General features: G+C 41.0%; 1 protein-coding gene across 8 annotated transcripts in view; it reads right to left on the minus strand.

Moving 5' to 3' along the window:
• Positions 1–22351, minus strand: part of Adipor2 (adiponectin receptor 2) — a 67109-nt gene that overhangs the window by 10514 nt on the left and 34244 nt on the right. For all 8 annotated transcript variants that reach the window (XM_087657649.1, XM_087657646.1, XM_087657645.1 and 5 more), the window contains 2 exon segments: positions 5851–6109; positions 2569–2688 (listed from right to left, as the gene is read on the minus strand). In XM_087657649.1, the coding sequence (XP_087513775.1) occupies positions 2569–2688; positions 5851–6021 (291 nt within the window). In that variant the 5' untranslated portion in view covers positions 6022–6109.

Raw genomic sequence — 22351 nt, forward strand, 5'->3', positions numbered from 1 at the left:
CACTGAACCTTATTTATTTTAACCCTAATATCTCAGCACAAACCTCACACCATGATGATCAACTTCATCCAGAATCCAGCAGCTGTGCCCTGCAGTGCGTCCACCTGACACACTAGAAAGCGAGATCCAACTACAAATTCTCAGGATTCATGACCTCTCCTACTGTGCCCTGGGGTCTTGGAACAAAGCCAACAGCAAAAGCTCATAAACTGAACTCTCCCCCCACTATTCCGAAAGACTGTCACCTGCCCACTACTGCGCCCCTTCACAACCTGTTTCCTGTTCTCTGTCCTTTATTTCCTTACCGACAACTATAAAAAGCTTTCCTTTATGTGAAACTTCTATTCTCCCAAGGCAGTGCCAACTTCAGAACAGATGCGGCCCTCCCTTTTAAACCAGACCCATGTCTTATCCCTTATCCCTCCTTCCCCTCCTTTTGTCTCTCTCACCTTCCAGTTCAAACCTCAGGGCCTATCCTCACTGAGGCTAACCTGGCTAATCCATGTATACTCCTAAAATAAAGTAAAATAAGCCAAGAAGCCTCTCCTCTTGAATGTTTCCTGCTACTACCTCAGTTGTTCCATGTAGCCACAGGACTGCTTCCAAGACCTCCTATGGACAAAATATTCTGTAGATGCCTAAGTCCTTGAATAAAATGGCACAATGCAAAAAAAAAAAAAAAGTATATTTGTGCATCCTATTTTTCTAATTATTTTCATTCTTCTTTTAAAATTTTATTTTCCTCAGACAGGGTCTCATAATACTGTTTAAGATGGCTGTGAATTCATAGGCTAAAGTGATCCTCCTGTCTCAAGACTACCAAGAAGCTAAAAGGATGCAATACGCTGAAGGGAAAAGAGGCCACAATACTTTAACACCAGCCTCTCTAGACATAAAAAGAACTTATATATGTACACACATACACATAGTGAACATGGGTGACACAGGGAGGAAAACTTACACTGACTTAAGATCATACCTAGTTGTGAAGGTTAGTTTTGTGGCCTGATAGAATCTAGAATCACCAACAAGAGACTCTCATTGAGAGACTACCTAGATCAGTGTGACCTGTGGGCATGTTTGTGGGAGACTGTCTTGATTTCATTAACCAAGTTGATTTCATAACTCGATTATATTAACTGAGAAGGCCTGTCCATGTGGGAGACACTATTCCCTTAGTTTAGGTCCTGAACTGTATGTATAAGAGAAAATGAAAGCTGAGCCCAGCCATACGTGCACTCATTCTCTCTGCTCGTGACCACAGGTGAGACTGTTTCAATTGCCAGATGCCATGGCTCCCTAATTAATGGTAGATTCTAATCTGGAATTGTGAACTAAAGTAAACCCATTGCTCTCCTAAGTTGTTCTGTTGGCCTATTTCATCACAGCAACAGAAATGGAAGAATAAAAATTGGTACCAGAAGTGGGATAACTGCTATGATGAACCTGACATGATTCTTACTCCATTTGAATTAGTTTTTGTATGTTTTTACTGGAATATAGAAGCGTTTAGAATTGCAAGCTAAAATAGCCATCGGATGCTAGGCACAAAACTTACTAAGTTGTCCTTGTGGGAACCTGGAAGAATGCTGAGAGAAATACAAACAGTGGAGGCTAAGTTTATGAGCTCTCAGAGGGTATCAAGAATTCTACTAAGAACTTGCATAAGGGCCATCAATGGGATATTTGGCCAAGAATCTGGCTTCATTCTGCCCAGGTCCTGAGAATCTAGGTGAAGCTGGTTTCCCTGTGAATAATAAACTAGAACTTAAGAGTTATGGGTTGGGTTGGGGATTTAGCTCAGCGGTAGAGCGCTTGCCTAGCGAGCGCAAGGCCCTGGGTTCGGTCCCCAGCTCCGGGGGGGGGGGGGGGAGAGTTATGGGTTAAAATAACATCTCTCTCCCTTAGGTTTCTTTTTATCAGGATATTTCCTAACAGCAAAACGAGACCAACCAGGATACTACCCAAAGCACAGCACTTTCTTATCTCACTGAAAAACCTACCAGTCTTTCTTTTCATTCCCAACAAGTGACTTCAATTCTACCTATCTTTAAAAACCAAACAAACAAAAACCTACAAGGGGTCCTAAATACTCAATGAATCACAAAACCATTTAAGAGACAAAAATATACTAGCTGTACTGAAAATACAAAATGCACATGGCATTTTTGAAATTTCTACCTCAGCAGCTTGATTATCCATGGACTATATAGAAACAGCAACTACACTGTCCACACTAAACAGCAGGACAGATTTAGGTATGGCTTCTTAATAACTCTAGCACAACCTCTCCAAATTGTTCATCCTGTCTTATCTACACTACTCTTCTAACCTTTATCAGGGGAGATTTATATTCCAATGGGTTATATTCGGCTTATACAACAATGTTATCAATGTACTTTACAAATATGTCTTATACAAAATTAGTCAGGAGACTTCTTTGTCCTCATCCTGCCATGGTTTTCCCCCTAAGCAGAACAATAAGCAAAGGACTGTCACCTTCTTTCAATGTCTGTTTGAGAAAGGCTAAATAGATAGCAAAAAAGTCGTAAGAAATTGTAATCTTACCTTACAAACAAACTCTTCCATTCGTTCCATAGCATGATGGGCTTGTAGGAGAGGGGACATGCCCATAAACCCTTCATCTTCTTGGGAGTTGTCATCATGACACTCGAGTTCCTCGGGGCTCTGCAAAGACATCACAGCAATAGTCAAGGGCAGGGCCAATCAACATGCTTTCCTGGCAAATGCAAAGGTTTTAAAGTCAGGCATCAACAACACAGTAGGCAGAAAGTTCATTGTTGGCCATGATGGGGTACACCTTTAATCCCAGTGGAGACAGGCAGAGCTCTGTGAGTTTGAGGCCAGCCAGGGCTACATAACGAGACCCTTTCTCAAAGAAACAAAGCCAAAACCAAAATAAAACAAAACAAATACAAGCAAGTCAGACCCACGTTTTTCAATTCTGACAGACGAACTACTGCCTACCACACAGCATCGCCATGCTCACTTCACAGTCTGGCCCTCAAACAGCTTTATTGTTTCCTTTTGGTTTTACTTCCCTGGGCCAATGAGAGATGAATGAACTGAATTTGATCCCTGGAACCACATAATGGTATGGAGAACCAAAATTCCACAAGGTTATCTGCTGATCCCCACATGTATACCCTGGCACATGTGCCTCACCCTCTGCTGCATCATGCGATGACCACCCACCTTCACTGCTCAAAACGGGCGGGTCTGGAGAGGGGACCTGGTGCCCACAGAGGCCACAATGTAGAGAGCGAGCTGGAGAAAAAGCAGGAACAAATAGATGGCCCTAGGAGCCTCTTGGGACAGGGTGATGTGGACGACCAGGAGATGCTCCCCGGCCAGCTCCTTGTGTCAGTCTCCATAACATAATCTTCCATAACACGCCCCAGTGTGCTGCCCTGTGGCTACTTTCCCACTTTGATACATTCACTCGGTGTGAGCCAGTACAGGGCAGAGATGGTTTCGATAATCTCAGAAAGCAGACTCTAGAGGAAGAGGGCAGGAGGCAGCAGGAGAAGAGGCGAAGCAATGCCTCAGGATCCACAAGCTGCTCGAGCCCAGAACCAGATCAAAGGAATCCTCTCAAGAAGGGTCATCTTCCTACTTGCCCGCCAGAGTAATACACAGGAAAGGTAGGGATGAAATCTGTGTAGAAATATCTCAGAACAGTGGCCGAGTAGTATACTCTATGACTGATTAAACTGGCATCCCAAACTACTGCCTATTTTTATTAGGAAACAAGGTGTATGATTTACACTCCCAATTTACAGAAGTGATTTGAACACTAGGGAGAGCTAGAGTATATCTACACGGTACAGCCCTTGCCTAGCATGTACAAAAGCCCAGGGTCCAACCCATAGCACCTTCAAACCAAACCAAACCAAACCAAACAAACACAGCTTAGGGCATTACTTTTTCTATTTAGAATGTATTAAGTAATATTACAAATGCCCAACTCCACGCTGGTTCCACTTCTTGTAGCATGAATTGTTTGTTACTACTATTTGGTTTTGTTCAAAAAAAAAAAAAAGAGAGAGACAGAAAACTTTTCTCATTTGTCACCTTGTGTATAAATGCACACAGTACGTAAGATCCATCCACACACCCCAAAACAGTTTTAACTTACAAATAACTTAGACACAACACACACATACTATATAAGTCCAAGGTAAGTTTTCAGTCTTTCTGAGACAGGTCTCACTGCATAGCCCTGGATAGCATGGACCTCACTATGGATAACAGGCTGTAATAGTTCATAATTGCAGATTAAATCACTGCCCTCTGAGGAGCACAAGCTTACAGCCTAGGACACAATCTACCAGCCCCACAACCCTGCACGGACAAAGTCTCACCGTGAGTACCAATGCACCTGTAACAATGACTGACTGCTGCTCACACTTCTGCCATCACAGCACGGCTTCTACATCTGCCCTCTTCCCCTGAGAAGCTCAACAAAACACTAAAATCTACCTCTGTCCTTAGCACTCTACTGACCCCAAGATATGAGAGGTTCTACGTACAGACATAATTTCTCCAAATTATCACTGACAAGGCTGTTTTAGAAAAACTATTGGATTTAAAAAAAAAAATTCTGGGCTTGAGGGAATGCCCCAAAAGTTAAGAGCATTTGCTGTTCTGTCCAGTTCCCAGTATCAACATGGAAATCTTACAAGAGTGTGATGGCTCCAATCCCAGGGGTCCTCCTCCCTCTTCTGGCCTCCAAAGCTTCCAGGCACACTTATATATGTACAGGTAAAACAGTCACGAGCACAAAAATAAATAACATTTAAAAACAGTTCTCTCTTAAGATAAAACAGTGACTATGATTTTAAGAGCCAGCAGAAAGGTGCAACTATGAAATCAAATAATATCTAAGCTTAATAAGAAACCAAGTTTTGATAGGTGTGGCACATGTCTCTAATCCCAGCACTGGAAAGCAGAGGCAGGCAGATCTCTGAGTTTGAGACCGGCCTGGTCTACAGGAGGACAGTTGGGGCTACACAGAAAAACACTATTTCAAGGGAAAAAATACAAAAAAGCAAAAGAGAAACCAAGTTTTTGGACTGGAGAAACGACTCAGTGTTTACAAGAACTTGCTGCACAATCACGAGGCCCAGAGTCCTCACACAGGAATCTTTCTAAAAAAGAAAGTTTTTTTTAGGAGCACAGCAACTACTTAGCACACATGAGGTCCTGGGTAAGTCAGGGCTGGCACAGTGAGTGACGCTGCTTGCTGCCAGCCTTGCTGAAGGCCTAAGTGTAATCCCTGAGATCCATCAGATCGGAGAGAATTCAACTCCCAAAAATTGACCTCTGACTTCTACATATGTACCATGGTACATGTATGTGCATGTGTACACACACACAACAAATGCAACCTAATAAAAAAAGATGGCTCAGTAGCTAAGAGTATTTGTTCTTACAGAGGAACTTGGATTCAAGTCCCAGCACCCACACAATTGGTTCACGAGTGTATAGAATTCCACTTCTAGGAATCTGGCACCCTCTTCAAGCCTCTAAAAGCACAGGACATACAACTCATATGCAGACAAAACACTCATACATAAAATTTTAAAAATTTTTTTTAAACTTTTTTTTTTTTTTTGGAGCTGGGGACCGAACCCAGGGCCTTGCGCTTCCTAGGCAAGCGCTCTACCACTGAGCTAAATCCCCAACCCCTAAAAATATTTTTTTACTAAGTCAACATCTCTACTCCTCTGGAAAACCACACATAATATTACACATATGGATTCTTTTAAAATCAGCTCATCTCCATAAATGTTTGCTTCACTTGTGCCCTCCAAACTTTTAACTTACATTTTCATAGTAGGAAGAACAAACAGGTGTCTCTAAACTGGGCTCCAAATCTCCGTGGTGGTTGTCATTGTTACCTCCCCTTGTATCATCAAGTTGGTGCCCTTTTCTGAGCCTTATATCTGGCTCTGGAGTCCTGGTGCACCCCAATCGGTGTTCGGTTGGCTCGTTCATGGGATACCAAAGCCTTCCTTACAAAGTGGTCTTTCTTTCTGTCCCTTCTTCTTGGGAGAATGGATTTCTAAGGGATGGTGAGTTGACCCTATGGAGAGAAAAGTTATACACATGAGTGCTACAAAGACATATGAGCTACATTATTATATACAAAAGCAACAGAAAATTCAATCACTAAAAAGAGCAGTATTCTTAAAAACTTATACCCCACTGCTAATAAAGATTGCCAAAATCTATCAATTAATAAAAAATATGTGCAATATTTTTATTTAATTATAAAATGTGGTTGTATGAGTTTATGCAGATAAAATAATTACTAGAAAGTATTCAAAATCATGCTCCCAGCATAGAAGCACACATAAAGAACCCAGAAGCTAACAAAATCATGCTCCCAGCATAGAAGCACACATAAAGAACCCAGAAGCTAACAAAAAGACTACTTACATTCCACTACACTCTGCCTGTGTCTTTTTTCAACCCTACCACTTTGTTTTCGGTTAAAAGCATACCTAACTGAAGCCGGGCATGGTAGTGCACACCTGTAATCACAACACTCAGAAACCAGAGGCAGGAGGATGTCTGTGAGTTTGAGGCCAAGTCTATATAGCAAGTTCCAGGCCAGCCAGGGAAAGATCGTATAAAAAACAAACAAACCAACAATCTTAAATGTAAAAACAGTACATTATGTTTACATATTATGATATATTTTACATAACTAATTTCTTTTAAACAATACAATGACCAGGGTTGCTTTTACTTTACAAATTAGAAAACCAAAATTACCACATTTTTTAATAGAAAAAAACTCTAAATTTATGTAATGCATAAAACAGTAACATTTTATACTCAACATGCTTAATATCTGATACTTTTTTAGTTGCTCTGGTCTCTGACTAGACTATCATGGAAAGCAAGAAATTTGGGTGAGGGCATAGCCCTTTTATACCTGCAATCGCAGATGATGCTGTGCATATAAATATCTAATACATGACAGATTTATTTCAATGGTCTTGAGTGGTGAAAACTTTCTTAAATCATCTTTCTCCTGACTAATCTGTGATAATTTTATCCCTTCCAAGCCCTTCTCATAAACCTCTTAATTCATAGCACACAAACGTATGCTAGACAATCAGTTAATAAAATGGATTACCATAGTTAATCCATCTAGAAGGAAAGAGCCAGGAACATACTATGCCCTGAAGTGCTAAGACACATCTCACAGGGGAAAGGGAGGAGAGGAACAAAGTGAAAAGGCCTAGACTCCATGAGGAGCCAAACTGTTTCGACTATGTGTAACCTGTATGTAAGTTATACCTGTATATAAGTAAGTTATGCTAAGAACTAGCCAAGGAGTCTCTGACTTGAGTTTACTACTGCAGGATTTCTCTAGTCACGTTCAAAGTTCATGAAGCAAGAACCACAAGGAACCAGAAAGATGGCTCCGCAGTTAAGATTTCTTATTTTTCTTAGGGGAACCAGGTCCAGTTCCCAGCACCCACATGTTGCCTCACAACAATCTGTAATACCAGGTCCAGGGGATCTGATGCCCTCTTCTGGCTGCAAAGGTACCACACATGAACACGGTGCACACACCTGTGCAAGCAAAATACCCATACACATATATCATTTTTTAAAAAAGACTATACATACAATTCTCTACATAAACTCATATAATATTCATATACATAAACCACTTGCCTAGCTTGCCCACACCCTGAGTGTAAATCGCCTCCAAACACACGCACACACACACTTTCCACCACCACCCCACCCCCCCGGAGCTGAGGACCGAACCTAGGGCCTTACGCGCTCTACCACTGAGCTAAATCCCCAACCCCCACACACACACATTTTAAGCTATAACCAAACTTGAGACTTTATCAATCACATAAAGACAATAGCGAGCTAATATTTTAAGAGAAATTATGCTAATGGTTCATGTTTATTTATAGTTAAGCTATAATTCCAGCTACTAGAAAGATGGTGAAGCAAAGAAGGTGGAAGGTTGGAGGTCGACTGAACAACTCAGCAAGACTGCATCAAAATAAAAAGTAAAAGGAAAGAAAACAGAAGTAGCTTAGTGGCAGAGCTTGGCTATCATGAGCAAAGTCCTAAATTCAATATCAAGTATCAAAGCAGGGAAGGGAAGTTGACCATTTACAAAACCACCTCATACCATTCTTTTTCAATTTAATTAAGAAGCAGCTAACATTTACTGAGAACAAACGCTTAAGTTCTCTACTGAGGAACTTATATGTAGCTGTCTTTCAACTCTAGTTTAAGAGATGTGAGAACTGAAGATCGAGGACAACTATTAAGGTACAATGAACAAACAAGCTGGCTTGATAACCAGCTCTCTCTCAGACTTCGTGGACACGTGCTTTCCAACGCCCGAGAAAACAAAGACGGAGGTGCACTCGGAAAACAGCTTGAGCACTAAAGTCAGCTGTCTGTACCACAAGTAACTCACATAACCAAGATTTTTGTTCTCTCATCCGGCACTGACCTATTCCTATAATTCAGCATGTGGAAGGCTGAGGAAGGAGGATCACAAGTTAGAGGCTAGCTCAGCTGTATAGTAAGGTCCAGGCCAGCCTGTGCTATTAGGAGATATGGCCGTGTCCTCAGCACAGGGCGTGAGGTGTCAGAAGTTCAAGCCAGGTCTAGTGGCTCATTGGTTTTGCTGCTGCCTGCTGATCCGGATATAAAACTCTCAGCTCCCTCTCCAGCACCATGTCTGCCTGCATGCCGCCATGCTTCCTGCCATGATGGTGATGGACTAAGCCTCTGAACTGTAAGCCAGTCCAAATTAAATGTCTTGTAAGAGTTGCCATGGTCATGGTGTCTCTTCACAGCAATAGAAAACTCTAAGACAAATACACAGTATTAATAAAGTTTAGCCCACATCAGGTGTGAGAATGCACCTCTCTGGGCTGGAGAGATGGCTCAGTGGTTAAGAGCACTGACTGCTCTTCCAGAGGTCCTGAGTTCAATTCCCAGCAACCACATGGTGCCTCACAACCATCTGTGAAGAGATCCGATCCCCTCTTCTGGTGTATCTGAAGACAGCTACAATGTACTTACATACAATAAATGAATAAATCTTTTTTAAAAAAAATGCACCTCTCCAAAGGCAAAAAAAAAAAAAAAAAAAAAAAAACCCAAATAACAAAACCCTCTGGGAACCAGAAGCAGCCCTCACTACAAACCAAAGCTGCCAGTACCTTAATCTTGGACTTCTTTGCTATGAGAACCTTAAGAAAATAAAATTCTATTCTTTACTCAATCTAAAGTACTTTGTCATAGCAACACAAAACCGGTTAAGGCATGAATTTAACTTCAACTGCATTACAAACACACTGCTACAAAGCTCCCCACCTCACTCACTACTTTAGATCTCTGAAGTCACAAATTCTATCTTTGAGGACAAGAACATAACTAGAAACATAACGCAGTTGGTAGAGCACTTGTCTAACATATACTAGGTCCTGGGCTCCATCTCTTATCACCACATAAAACTGGATGCAGTGACACATGGTAGTCCCACTACTTGGAAAGCAGAAGCAGGATCAGAAAGTCATATATCTCGGCTACAAAACCTGTCTAAATAAAAAACAACAACAACAACAACAACAACAACAACAAAACCAAACAGATGAATAGATGTAAATGTACACTATGACACTGTGTAGCATTAATGTATATAATTATTTTACTCCTTCACTTTGTAATCCTATAACGAAGATGAATTAAATAAAGAAAGCAATTGTTACATGCTACTAAACTCTAGTGATTTCCTCAATTTTATTATTCAAATTTTCTTTGGCTCCTTTTTACAAAGTTATTTCCTCGTTAAAACATTCATACACAATGTTACCATAACGCGTCTGCATTTAACCCAAAACATTTTCTTCACTTGGCTCCAAGTTACTAGCCAGTAGCTCACTTCTACATGAAGGACTCTCCTTTGGCATTTTTGTTTGGTTGGCCTGGTTTGGATGTGGGAAAACTGCAAAACTGCAAATTAAGGTCAAAGTCCATCATGACAAGATAGCCTCTGAACTCAGGGTAATATGGGAAACTACCTTCATCAGTGGGGCTTCCCTTTCTCTGACCTTGTCTGGGGAATCTAAGGCCCCACTTACACCTCTACCTACAGAATGTCATGTAGTCTCAATTAGATTACAGGATCAATTTCCTTTATCCTGATTAGAACCTGTTCAGCCAGCACCTGAGATTCCCAGAAATGCTTCTCCATGCTAATGAGGTCTTCCAGTGCCCTAAGCCTCAACCAATGACTCTGTCCATCCTGGATGTTCCTACCCTCAGTCCCCCAAATTATAAGCTTGAATCACCCTAAGTAAAGTTGATCTGCCTCCTCGTAGCTGGTCCCAGTGTTGTTATTCACCCTACTTACAGGGCTTCCCAACACCCTCACCCCAGATCTTTGTCTGCTCCCAATGCCCTTCTGGACAACACACGGCTGGTGGACAATTCACAAGGGCAAGGAGACCCACATTTGGTTTTTCAAGCCAGGGCTTCTCTGTGTACCCCTGGCTATACTGGAACTCATTCTGTACAGTAGGCTAGCCTCAGAGATCCACCTGCCTCTGCCTCCCAAGTGCTGTGATTAAGGTGTGCACCACCACAGCCCCTTTGGCATTTCTTACAGGGCAGATCTTATGGTAATGAATTTTCTCAGCTTTCTTTCTCCAAAACTGCCTTAGTTTTTGGGTTTTATTTTTTTTAAACTTTTGATGGTTTTGATAGATATACTGGACCCAGTTCAATTCCCAGAACCCACGTGACAGCTCACAACTGTCTGCTAACTCCAGTTCCAGTGGATCCAACACCCTCACAATGTAGACAAAACACTAATGCACATAAAGGAAAAAGAAATCATTTTTAAAAAGAAACAAATCTGCATTTAGTAGAATCCTTGCCAGGCACTCTTCTCTTGCTACTTCCAAGATGCCCTGGTTTTCAACGGTTTGGGTAAGTATTTCCGGGTACATCTCCGGATGGAAGTGTATGTTACTTCCAACTAATTAAACTTGGTAATTTTACAGACTCAACTCTTGGGTCAAATTAGAAAATTATTTTATCATTGTTTATTTAAAATAATCTCTTTGCCCTTTTTTCTCCCTCTGGAACTCACGTACTGATTAGATTGCTTGATAGAATCCCACAAGTTCTTTAGGCACTGCTCACTTTATTTTTTTTCAGACTTCTAAATGAGGCTAAATGACACTTTTTCTTTTTTTTTGTTCTTTTTTTCGGAGCTGGGGACTGAACCCAGGGCCTTGCGCTTCCCAGGTAAGCGCTCTACCACTGAGCTAAATCCCCAGCCCTAAATGACACTTTTTCAAGTTCGCCAAATCTTCTGCCTGTTCAAATCTAAATCGTTTAATCTTCGAAGGCCCGTGGGCTGGGTGGGGTCTTTTTTTAAGCAGCAGGTGGTATTATTTCAGAAGGCTTCAGGGGCTTCAAAGGTGAGGATGGCAGAAGTAGGGCACTAAGACCTTTGAAAGTTACAGCCCACCTTGGTTTCCATCTGCCCTCTACTTCCTGAGCCATCAGCATATGAAGCAGCAGCCAACAGCAGGTTCCTAATAACCACAGGCCAGTGATTGTGCCACCCTCCCTACCACAAATGGACAGTTTCCTCTTACCAGTGCTTCTCAACCTTCCTAACGCCAAGACCCTTTAATACAGTACCTAATGTTGTGGGGTGTAAGGGGTGGTGCTGATGCTAAGGTCCTGTTCCCCAACTGGTTCTTGATCCATCAATAAAGATGCTAGGGGCCAACGAGCTGGGCAGAATAGGTGGGACTTCCAGGTCCCCACAGGCAAGCTGGCAGACTCAAGGGAAGGAGGGGGAATTTCACCATGCTTCGGTGGGAGAAAAGATGACCAGCCATGTGAGTTTTTGGTTGAAGTGGTCAATGGCCAGTCTATTCGATTATGCCTGGGGTGGCAGGGGAAGTCTAGGAGTGCCCAGTCACTGAGTTAGCAAAGGCATTTTACGATTAACTGGTGTGTGTGTCTGTAGGAGTTGTTTTTTATCTGTGGACCCAAGGGAATCTGGGTGGGGGCTGGTATCACAGTCTGCCTGCAGCTTAAAGCGGGTCAGCAAAAACCACACCTTACAGTGGTGACCCCCAACCATAAAATTATTTTTTTGTTACTTTGTAACTGCAATTTGACTACTGTTATGAATCATAATGTAAATATTTTTGGAAACAGAGGTTTGCCAAAGGGGTCTCAGCCCACAGGTTGAGAACTACTGTAACTGTAAACCAAAATAAACCCATCCTTCCTTATCCTTCTTTGTCCAGTCTCGTGTCACAGCTACAAGGAAAGGAAGGTGATACAGTAACAATGGCCTCCTCAATTCAATTATACCGTCTATTCAGAATGGCTCGCTTCCTGGTATTACTTCCATTCCTTTGTTCATATTCCATGTTAGTTACTTCTCCGTGGTTTTCATTTAGCTTCCCAATAAAATGTAAGATATTTAAGCCGTGCCTACTGTCTAGTTCAGTGGACAGTGTCTGAGGATTTATTTGGTTCCTTTGAATAAGCCCTATTTCCCTGATTCTGTGGTTTGGGGGTTTCTCTCCTATCAAACATGTGGTACCTAAGCAGGGAGTGGTGGTTCTTCCACTTACATGTACATAAACCACAGAGACACATACACATACATGTACATAAACCACAGACACATACATATACATGTACATAAACCACACAGACACATACACATACATGTACATAAACCACACAGACACATACACATACATGTACATAAACCACACAGACACATACATATACATAAAACCACACAGACACATACATATACATAAAACCACAGAGACACATACATATACATGTACATAAACCACACAGACACATACATATACATAAAACCACAGAGACACATACATATACATGTACATAAACCACACAGACACATACATATACATAAAACCACAGAGACACATACATATACATGTACATAAACCACACAGACACATACATATACATAAAAGCAGAGACACATACATATACATGTACATAAACCACACAGACACATACATATACATAAAAGCAGAGACACATACATATACATGTACATAAACCACACAGACACATACATATACATAAAACCACAGAGACACATACATATACATGTACATAAACCACACAGACACATACATATACATAAAACCACACAGACACATACATATACATGTACATAAACCACACAGACACATACATATACATAAAACCACACAGACACATACATATACATGTACATAAACCACACAGACACATACATATACATGTACATAAACCACACAGACACATACATATACATAAAACCACAGAGACACATACATATACATGTACATAAACCACACAGACACATACATATACATAAAACCACAGAGACACATACATATACATAACATGCACATAAAAGCAGAGACACATACATATACATGTACATAAACCACACAGACACATACATATACATAAAACCACAGAGACACATACATATACATAAAACCACAGAGACACATACATATACATAACATGCACATAAAAGCAGAGACACATACATATACATGTACATAAACCACACAGACACATACATATACATAAAACCACACAGACACATACATATACATGTACATAAACCACACAGACACATACATATACATAAAACCACACAGACACATACATATACATGTACATAAACCACACAGACACATACATATACATAAAACCACAGAGACACATACATATACATGTACATAAACCACACAGACACATACATATACATAAAACCACAGAGACACATACATATACATGTACATAAACCACACAGACACATACATATACATAAAACCACAGAGACACATACATATACATGTACATAAACCACACAGACACATACATATACATAAAACCACAGAGACACATACATATACATGTACATAAACCACACAGACACATACATATACATAAAACCACAGAGACACATACATATACAGGTACATAAACCACACAGACACATACATATACATAAAACCACAGAGACACATACATATACAGGTACATAAACCACACAGACACATACATATACATAAAACCACAGAGACACATACATATACATGTACATAAACCACACAGACACATACATATACATAAAACCACACAGACACATACATATACATGTACATAAACCACACAGACACATACATATACATAAAACCACACAGACACATACATATACATGTACATAAACCACACAGACACATACATATACATAAAACCACACAGACACATACATATACATGTACATAAACCACACAGACACATACATATACATAAAACCACAGAGACACATACATATACATAACATGCACATAAAAGCAGAGACACATACATATACATGTACATAAACCACACAGACACATACATATATATATAAAGCCACAGAGACACATACATATACATAAAACCAGAGACACACACATATACGTAACATGTACATAAAACCACAGAGATACATACATATACATAACATGCACATAAAAGCAGAGACACATACATATACATGTACATAAACCACACAGACACATACATATATATATAAAGCCACAGAGACACATACATATACATAAAACCAGAGACACACACATATACGTAACATGTACATAAAACCACAGAGATACATACATATACATAACATGCACATAAAAGCAGAGACACATACATATACATGTACATAAACCACACAGACACATACCTATATATATAAAGCCACAGAGACACATACATATACATAAAACCAGAGACACACACATATACGTAACATGTACATAAAACCACAGAGATACATACATATACATAACATGTACATAAAACCACAGAGACACATACATATACATAACATGTACATAAAACCACACATACACATACATATACATAACATATACATAAAACCACACAGAGACACATACATATGCATAACATTTAGAAATAAATCTTTAGTCAGATGTGATAGCATAGTCCTTTAATTCCAGGACTTGGGAGGCAGAGCCAAGCAGGTGGATTTCTGCTCCTCTGAGGCCAGTCTGCTCCATACAGGAAGCTCCAAGCTGGCAAGGCTACAAAGTGAGATGCCCTTCACTGCCTATTTCTAAAATAAATAAAAATAAAACAGGATGGGTAGGAACATTTTCTCCATTGGAATAACCATTGGTAAGCAAATGCTCACCCATGTAAAATCCCTAATGAAACTCATTAGTTCATACCACCCCCAAAAAAGACATCAAAGTAAAAACTGACATGAAAGTATAGGGGCCTAGTGAAAAGAGGAGGATTAACGGAAGGGTGAAGGGAACAAGAGCGTGAGGTAAATATGATCAAAATGCATATGTACATAAATGAAAATGTCACAACAAAACCCATAGGACTAATAAACATTACTTTTAAAATTAAAAAAATGAGGTTGGATATGGCAGTTCACACTGATAATCTCAGAAGTAGGGAGGTTGAGGCTGAAAGCCTGCCATCTGTCTGAGGCCAGACCGAGCTACAATAGTGAATTTAGGCTATGACCACACATCGAGGTCACAGCTCAAAAAAACAAAAACAAAAACAAAACAAAACAAAAAAACAGCCAACTAAACACCAAAAATTTCTTGATAATCCTTAAAGGTTACTGTCACCAATTTCTCGTTTATAAATTTCATTCTCTTCCTATATTCCCCATAGGTAGATAAAAACACAGAGAAAGGTAGAAACAGGACCAGAAATCCCAGGCCATCCTCAGCTATTTAACAAGTATACAGGAGGCCTGCTGGGAGGAAAAATCTTGACAAAACAAACAAACAAACAAACCAGAAGTTAGTCACATGACTAGTCATGCTAACAGACCTGACGTTCATTATCTATAGTACTTGCTAGAGCTTTTACACTCCAAACAGGCTATTGTCGCAAAGGTTCACTGCCTGGCAAATTAGCCTCTTTGGTAGTACAGGTTCTTTAGTAGTTGAGCCTGTCCCACCCAGTGATCGTATCATTTACTTGTCCCACCTTTCCTAAGCCATGCATGTATTTGTCTCTTCTTTTCCCAGGACTGTGACAACATACGTGACAATAACAACAAGGAAGGAAGGGTTTGCTCTGGCTCAGTGTAAGGAGACAGTCCCTCAGGGTGAAGGAGCCACAGCAGCAAAGCATGAGGCAGCTGGGGGCACTGCATAGTTAGGAGACACACGTGAGAAACAGCCATACTTGGTTCACCTTCTTTTTATTGAGTCCAAGAACCCATCCCATGAAGTGGTGCTACCAACATTAGAGTAAGCCTGCCCACCTCAATTAACCCAATCCAGAACTCTTTCACAGACATCACAATGACTTACGAGTTTTACCTTTCTAAATATATTCTGTAATGTGTTGCTACAGCAACCACCTAATCTTAACTCTACAGGTTTCCTTCATCATAGTGTTCAGTGTTACATTTCTTCTCTTCCCTGCCACTGTCAAAAGTACCCATGACCTCAAACACAATGGATTCTCTAACCAGTCTCCCTCTTCTATTTCCATACCTGAAGCTCCATTTTGTTTTGTCCTTTTCAGACAAGGTCTCATCCTATAGCCTAGGCTGGCCTCAAACTCCTGGTCTCTCTCCTGTACCTACATCTGCATCCTGAGTACCACAATTACCAACATGAGCACCACATCTGGCCAGGCTCTTTTCCTTATTCAACAAAGTGCCTGTTGAAACAAAAACCCTCAGATATGTATCATCTGTAATTCCTTCACTCTAGGAGACTGAGGCAGGAGGTAAGCCTGGGCTATACAGAGTCTAAGGCCAGCTTGGGTTTCATTACATGATGTTGCCTGGGGGGAAAAATAATCATGTCATTCCTCTGCCAAATCCCTCCAGATTTTATTCCTTGTACCCCCCCCCGCCCCAATCTTTACCGTAATTTCTACAAACCTCTCCAAGCAAATTTTATCTGTTGGGCCTGGAGAGATGGCTCAGAGATTAAGAGCACTGGCTGCTCTTCTAGAGGACCCAGGTTCAATTATCAGCACTCATACAGCAACTCAAGACCACCCATTAATTCAAGTTCCAGGGGGCAAGTGCACATGTGGTAAACAGGCAGACAGACATAAAAGCAAAACACACATATACAAACAAAATTTTTTTTTCTTTTTTTCGGAGCTGGGGACCGAACCCAGGGCCTTGCGCTTGCTAGACAAGCACTCTACCACTGAGCTAAATCCCCAACCCCACAAAATATTTTTTTAAATATCATCTTTGCCAGGCAACAATGGTGCACGCCTTTAGTCCCAGCATCAGGAAGCAGAAGCAAGTGGATCTGAGGGCATCTGTGAGTTCAAGGCCAACCTGGTCTACAGACCGTGTTCCAGGACAGTCATAGCTACACAGAAAAACCCTGTCTCAAAAACCAGATGGATGGATGGATGGATGGATGGATGGATGGATGGATGGATGGATGATCTGTTCACTATTCTTTTGATCCATAACAATCTTTCTTTCATTCATTCATCCATCCATTCATACACCTGAAGCAGTATCTCACATAACCCAGTCTGACCCAGGTACTATGTACCTTTGATCCTCCTGTCTCTATGTTCTCAGTGCTGGGGTTACAGCCATTTGCCAACAGGATGAGTTCCCACACCAATCTTATCAGCATCTTTATCTAGAAACAGGTCTGGGCTTGCAATTAATTAGGCCTCTCTTATCATTTACCTCAAGTAAAATGTCTCCTTTTGGGCAAAAGAACTTTACCCTAAATGCAGCATTCCTCACCCCTTTTAACAACTGCACTAACACTCCATGCTGTTTAATGCCTTTGTGGCTCCTACCACTCTTCTGAGACTACTTATTTAGGTTCTCTGAGTTAAGGTCTCATGCAACCCAGGTTGGCTCACATGTTACTACATATCTGAGAATGTCTCTTTTTGTTGTTGATTTGGTGTTATTTTTAATTTTACTTATTTATATGGTGGGTTAGGCACATACATGCCTCACTGTAGTGGTCAGAAGACAACTGAGCTAGCTGGTTCTCACTTCACCACGCCAATCCCAGAAGCTTACACCCAAGCCATGAGGCTTGGCAACAGGCGCCTCACTCACTGAGCCGTGCGTCTCACTGACCCTCCTGGACTGACTCTGGACTCTGGACTCTGATCCTCCCAGCTCCACCTCCATTGTGCCTGATTTTTCTGAGGTTATTTCCTATCTCCCTATTCCCCCAAACTATCAACTCCTTATGTGTCAAACTACCTTGTTCACCATCCATTAACAGCACAGTGCAAAGTTCCCAGTAGAAATTCCTTGGTGGTACAAATCATATCCTCAAAATTCCTATGTTAAATCCTAACTCTTAGACCACAACCTTATATACTTTTTAAATTTTGAGATTTTATTTTTATCAGTATGGGTGTTTTGCCTGCACGTCTGTCTGTGCAGTATCCAAGAAGGCCAGAAGAGGGCACTGGATCCCCAAGACTAGAGTTACAGGTGGTTGTGAATTACCATGCACATGTTAGTCCCAGTGAGTCCACGGCCCCCTGCTCTCCCTCCCCATAGGTACTGACAATCAAACTCACACCTCTAGAACAGTAGCAAGTACTCTTAACTCCCTGGACCATCTCTCTAGCCTCTGTGGCTATATTTAGACAAAAACAAAAGGCCTTTAAAGTGGAAATGAAAGCTAAATGAAGTAGCAAGAGTAGGACTCTAGGCTGGATGTGGCCTGGGATTCCAGTATTCAGGAGGCAGTTCAAAGTCAGCCTGGGCTACACAGCTAAAATCAGTCTCCAGGGAAAATGGAGTGGCGGTGGGGATGGGGGTGCCTGGCTCTAATTCAATCTGTCTTTGTTAAGAAAAAGACACCAGGGATGCATGCCCAGGATAAAGACCCCCATTAAGACAAGAGACGCATAGCCTGTCCACTGACATTTTAAACCTGGAATTTCTGGACTCGAGAACTCATAAACAAATGTGTTGCTTGAGCCATCCAGTCTGTGGTTATTTCATTGGCAGCCCTAACAACTTACATACCCAGCTTTTAAACTGAATAGCACACTGCTAAGTATTTTCTCTTTTCTTGTTTGTTTTTCGAGCCAGAGTCTCTGTGTAGCCCTGGCTGTCCTAGAACTCAACTCTACAGACCAGGCTGGCCTCACTCAGATCTCCATCTGCCTCTGCCTGGATTAAATGTAGCATACATATACACAAAAGCTTCAGTTTCACACACTTCGTCTACTTGCCCACAGTCCAACCGAGTATTTGTTTTCTATTTTAAACCTAAACCTAAATTTGACCCCATAACCCCTGACAATTCACAATACACAATCTGTTAACACTTGCAGGGTTAACATGTCTATAATCTCAGCACTCTTGTAGTAGAATTTAGGTTTAAAGTCAACCTAGATACATACCAAGTTAAAAGCCAACCAGAAATACACAGCAAGTCCCTGCCTCAGGAGGAAAAACACCTGCAGAGAGCTTGTCTAGGATATATGAGGCCCTGTACTCATCCAGGAACACACACACCAATAACAACAACCTGCCGAAGGGCTTAAATACAGATCAGGAAGTCTCGATGAGAACTTTCAATGCAGTTTGGGGGTTTGGTGTTTTTCAACTTTATTAATGTTTTTATTTGTAAGAGTCTATGTGGACAACTTGTAGGAGTTGGTTCTCTCCTTCCAACCATGCTACTCTTGGGGCTCAAATTCAGGTCACCAGGTTAGGTAGCAAATGCCTTCATCTGATACTGATATGATATTACAGGGAAAAAGTGGAATCATGGGGTTGGGGATTTAGCTCAGTGGTAGAGTGCTTGCCTAGCAAGCGCAAGGCCCTGGGTTCGGTCCCCAGCTCCGAAAAAAAAAAAGGAAAAAAAAAAGTGGAATCATTCTAACTGTTTTTGTTGGTGCTGGTAATTGAACCTAGGGCCATAAACACACTAGGCCAAGTTCTCCACTGTCAGGAGCCATCACAGGACAAGCTAATAACTAGCAGGTGATCTTCCTGAGATGACTTTGTCTTGGATTAAAAATCTATGAAAAAGCTCTCGTTGGCAAGGCCCAGGAGAAAAAATCATTTTAGGAAAGATTCCTATTAATATGCTTTCCCTGTTATTAAACATACATAACCACCACTAGGTATTAGCCCACCCTTTTGAGCAGATCTCTGCAGAATAATGATGTATTGTCTTGCAGTGATGCTATATAGACAAATAGAAGACTTCTTAATTCTTAATGATGATTCTATAAGAATTCCTAAGATTGTATCAGTATTTATTAAGCTCTTTTTATAGTGGAACTGCTATTAGGTCCTTTCTGATACTCACAACTGCAATGAGAACTCTGTCAGTCTCCCATGTATCACCAGTTAATTGCCTCTTAGATAGTAACCAGACATTCTACTTCTCAGAGCACATTCCAAGGGGTTATAAAACCATTAACCAAAGGTCATAAAAAGGGAACTAATGATTTATTATCGGTGCTAGGACAGAAGATAAAATATTGACTGGGTTTATCCATACAAAACTTCACTAATGACTTAGTTATGTTTTCTAACTCTCCATGAACCTGTGGAGCTGTGACAAGTGATGAATGTTTAGGCAGGTAATTACTCCTAATGGAAGTGGGAGAATCACAAGTTGATGGCCAGGCCTAGGCTACAGAATAAGACTCTGTCAAAACAACAATAAAACACAGTAAGAACAGCAACTGCTAGAGATGTAGCCTAGTAGAAGAATCCTGGGTTCAATTCCCACTACCACCAAAACAAGCAAATAAAACAGGGTATATGACAATTAACATATTATAGAAAAAAACCAAAATTATTTTTAATGTGCTGCTTTAAGTCAACCTGCTGAGCTCCCAAGTGCTATTTCACATCCAGAAGCACAATTCCACGCGACAGAACATCTGCCTCAGAACATCTGGGTAACTTTCCTCAAAAGCTGACCCTCTGCTTTCCTACATTTACGCTTTCAATATGGACCTTGTAGCATTGTTTTAAAAGCTATGACTCACTGAAGAATCTCACCAATGATAAAATTTGCTAGATGCTTTAATGAATTTCTAAAATTGTATATACTCTTATCATGACTGATTTGAAGAATGCAAGTGTAAAACATAAGAACAAAGTGGATAAAAATGCAATTTCATGTATGTCCCGTCAAGACGTTAATGTGACTGCAGCTGAGATCTCCGGATGTGATGTCAGAGCTGCCAAAAGTACATGTTTCTCTAAAGTCACTAAGGCATTTGTTGCTGCCCTGACCTCTCCTTTTTCTTTAAATGAGATAGTCTGCAATAGGCCAAGCTGGCCTAAGAGCTCTCAGTGCATGGGCCTTACCCTCCAGAGTGCTCAGATCACAGGTAGGAAACAATACACAGAATTCACTGCTTTGACTTCTTCCTAGGATAAGAGGAAACAGAAATAGGACCCAACCTCCAAAGCTAAGGCTAAAGGAGTAACAGACCTTAGCACAATATGCCATGGGAAGAGAGGTACAAAATACAAAGCTGAAAAGATTAACATATCCTCAAAGCAAAGAAAAAGTTGTTTTAATTTTTCAGCTATGCACATGATTTATGATCCCCAAAGCTTTGTCCAAAACCCACTAAAGCAACTAAAAACATCTACGGAAAGATTCTTTTTTGGGGGTAGGGGGTCAGGGTGTCATTTTGAGAGTGTGTATGTGTTATTTGTGCCATGGTGTATGCAAGGAAATCATAGACCAACTTGTGTAAGTGGGTTTTCTCCTACCATCTCCTTGAACCAAGACCATGAGTACTCACTTGCATGTATTGTATGTGTATACGTGGGTGAGTGCATGCATGCATGTGTGTGGGGTAGGGGTGGTGGCGGTGGTGTGTGTTATATGCCAGAGGACAACCTCAGGTGTCACTCTTTAGAAGCTTTCCATAGTTTTGGAAACAGGATTTATCCCTGTACTTGACAACTATGCTAGCATGACTGACCAGTAAGCCCCAGTGATCCACCTGTCTCAGTCACTATCCCCAGCTACTTCACATGGGTTCTGAAGATCAAACTGGTCCTTAGACTTGCATGGAAAGCACTTTACTGAGCTGAACTGATAGCAACATGCCCCCACCCCATTTTTGGCTTTTGAGAGAGGGTCTCATGAATCCCAGTCTGGCCCTGATCATTTTAAGGAGCCAGAGGATGACTTTAAATTCCTGATCCCTGGGCTTCCACCTCCCAAGAGCTGGGACTATAGCACCACCC

This window comes from Rattus norvegicus, chromosome 4 (genome assembly GCF_021556685.1).
Source record: "Rattus norvegicus strain SHRSP/BbbUtx chromosome 4, alternate assembly SHRSP_T2T, whole genome shotgun sequence".
Lineage (NCBI taxonomy): Eukaryota > Metazoa > Chordata > Mammalia > Rodentia > Muridae > Rattus > Rattus norvegicus.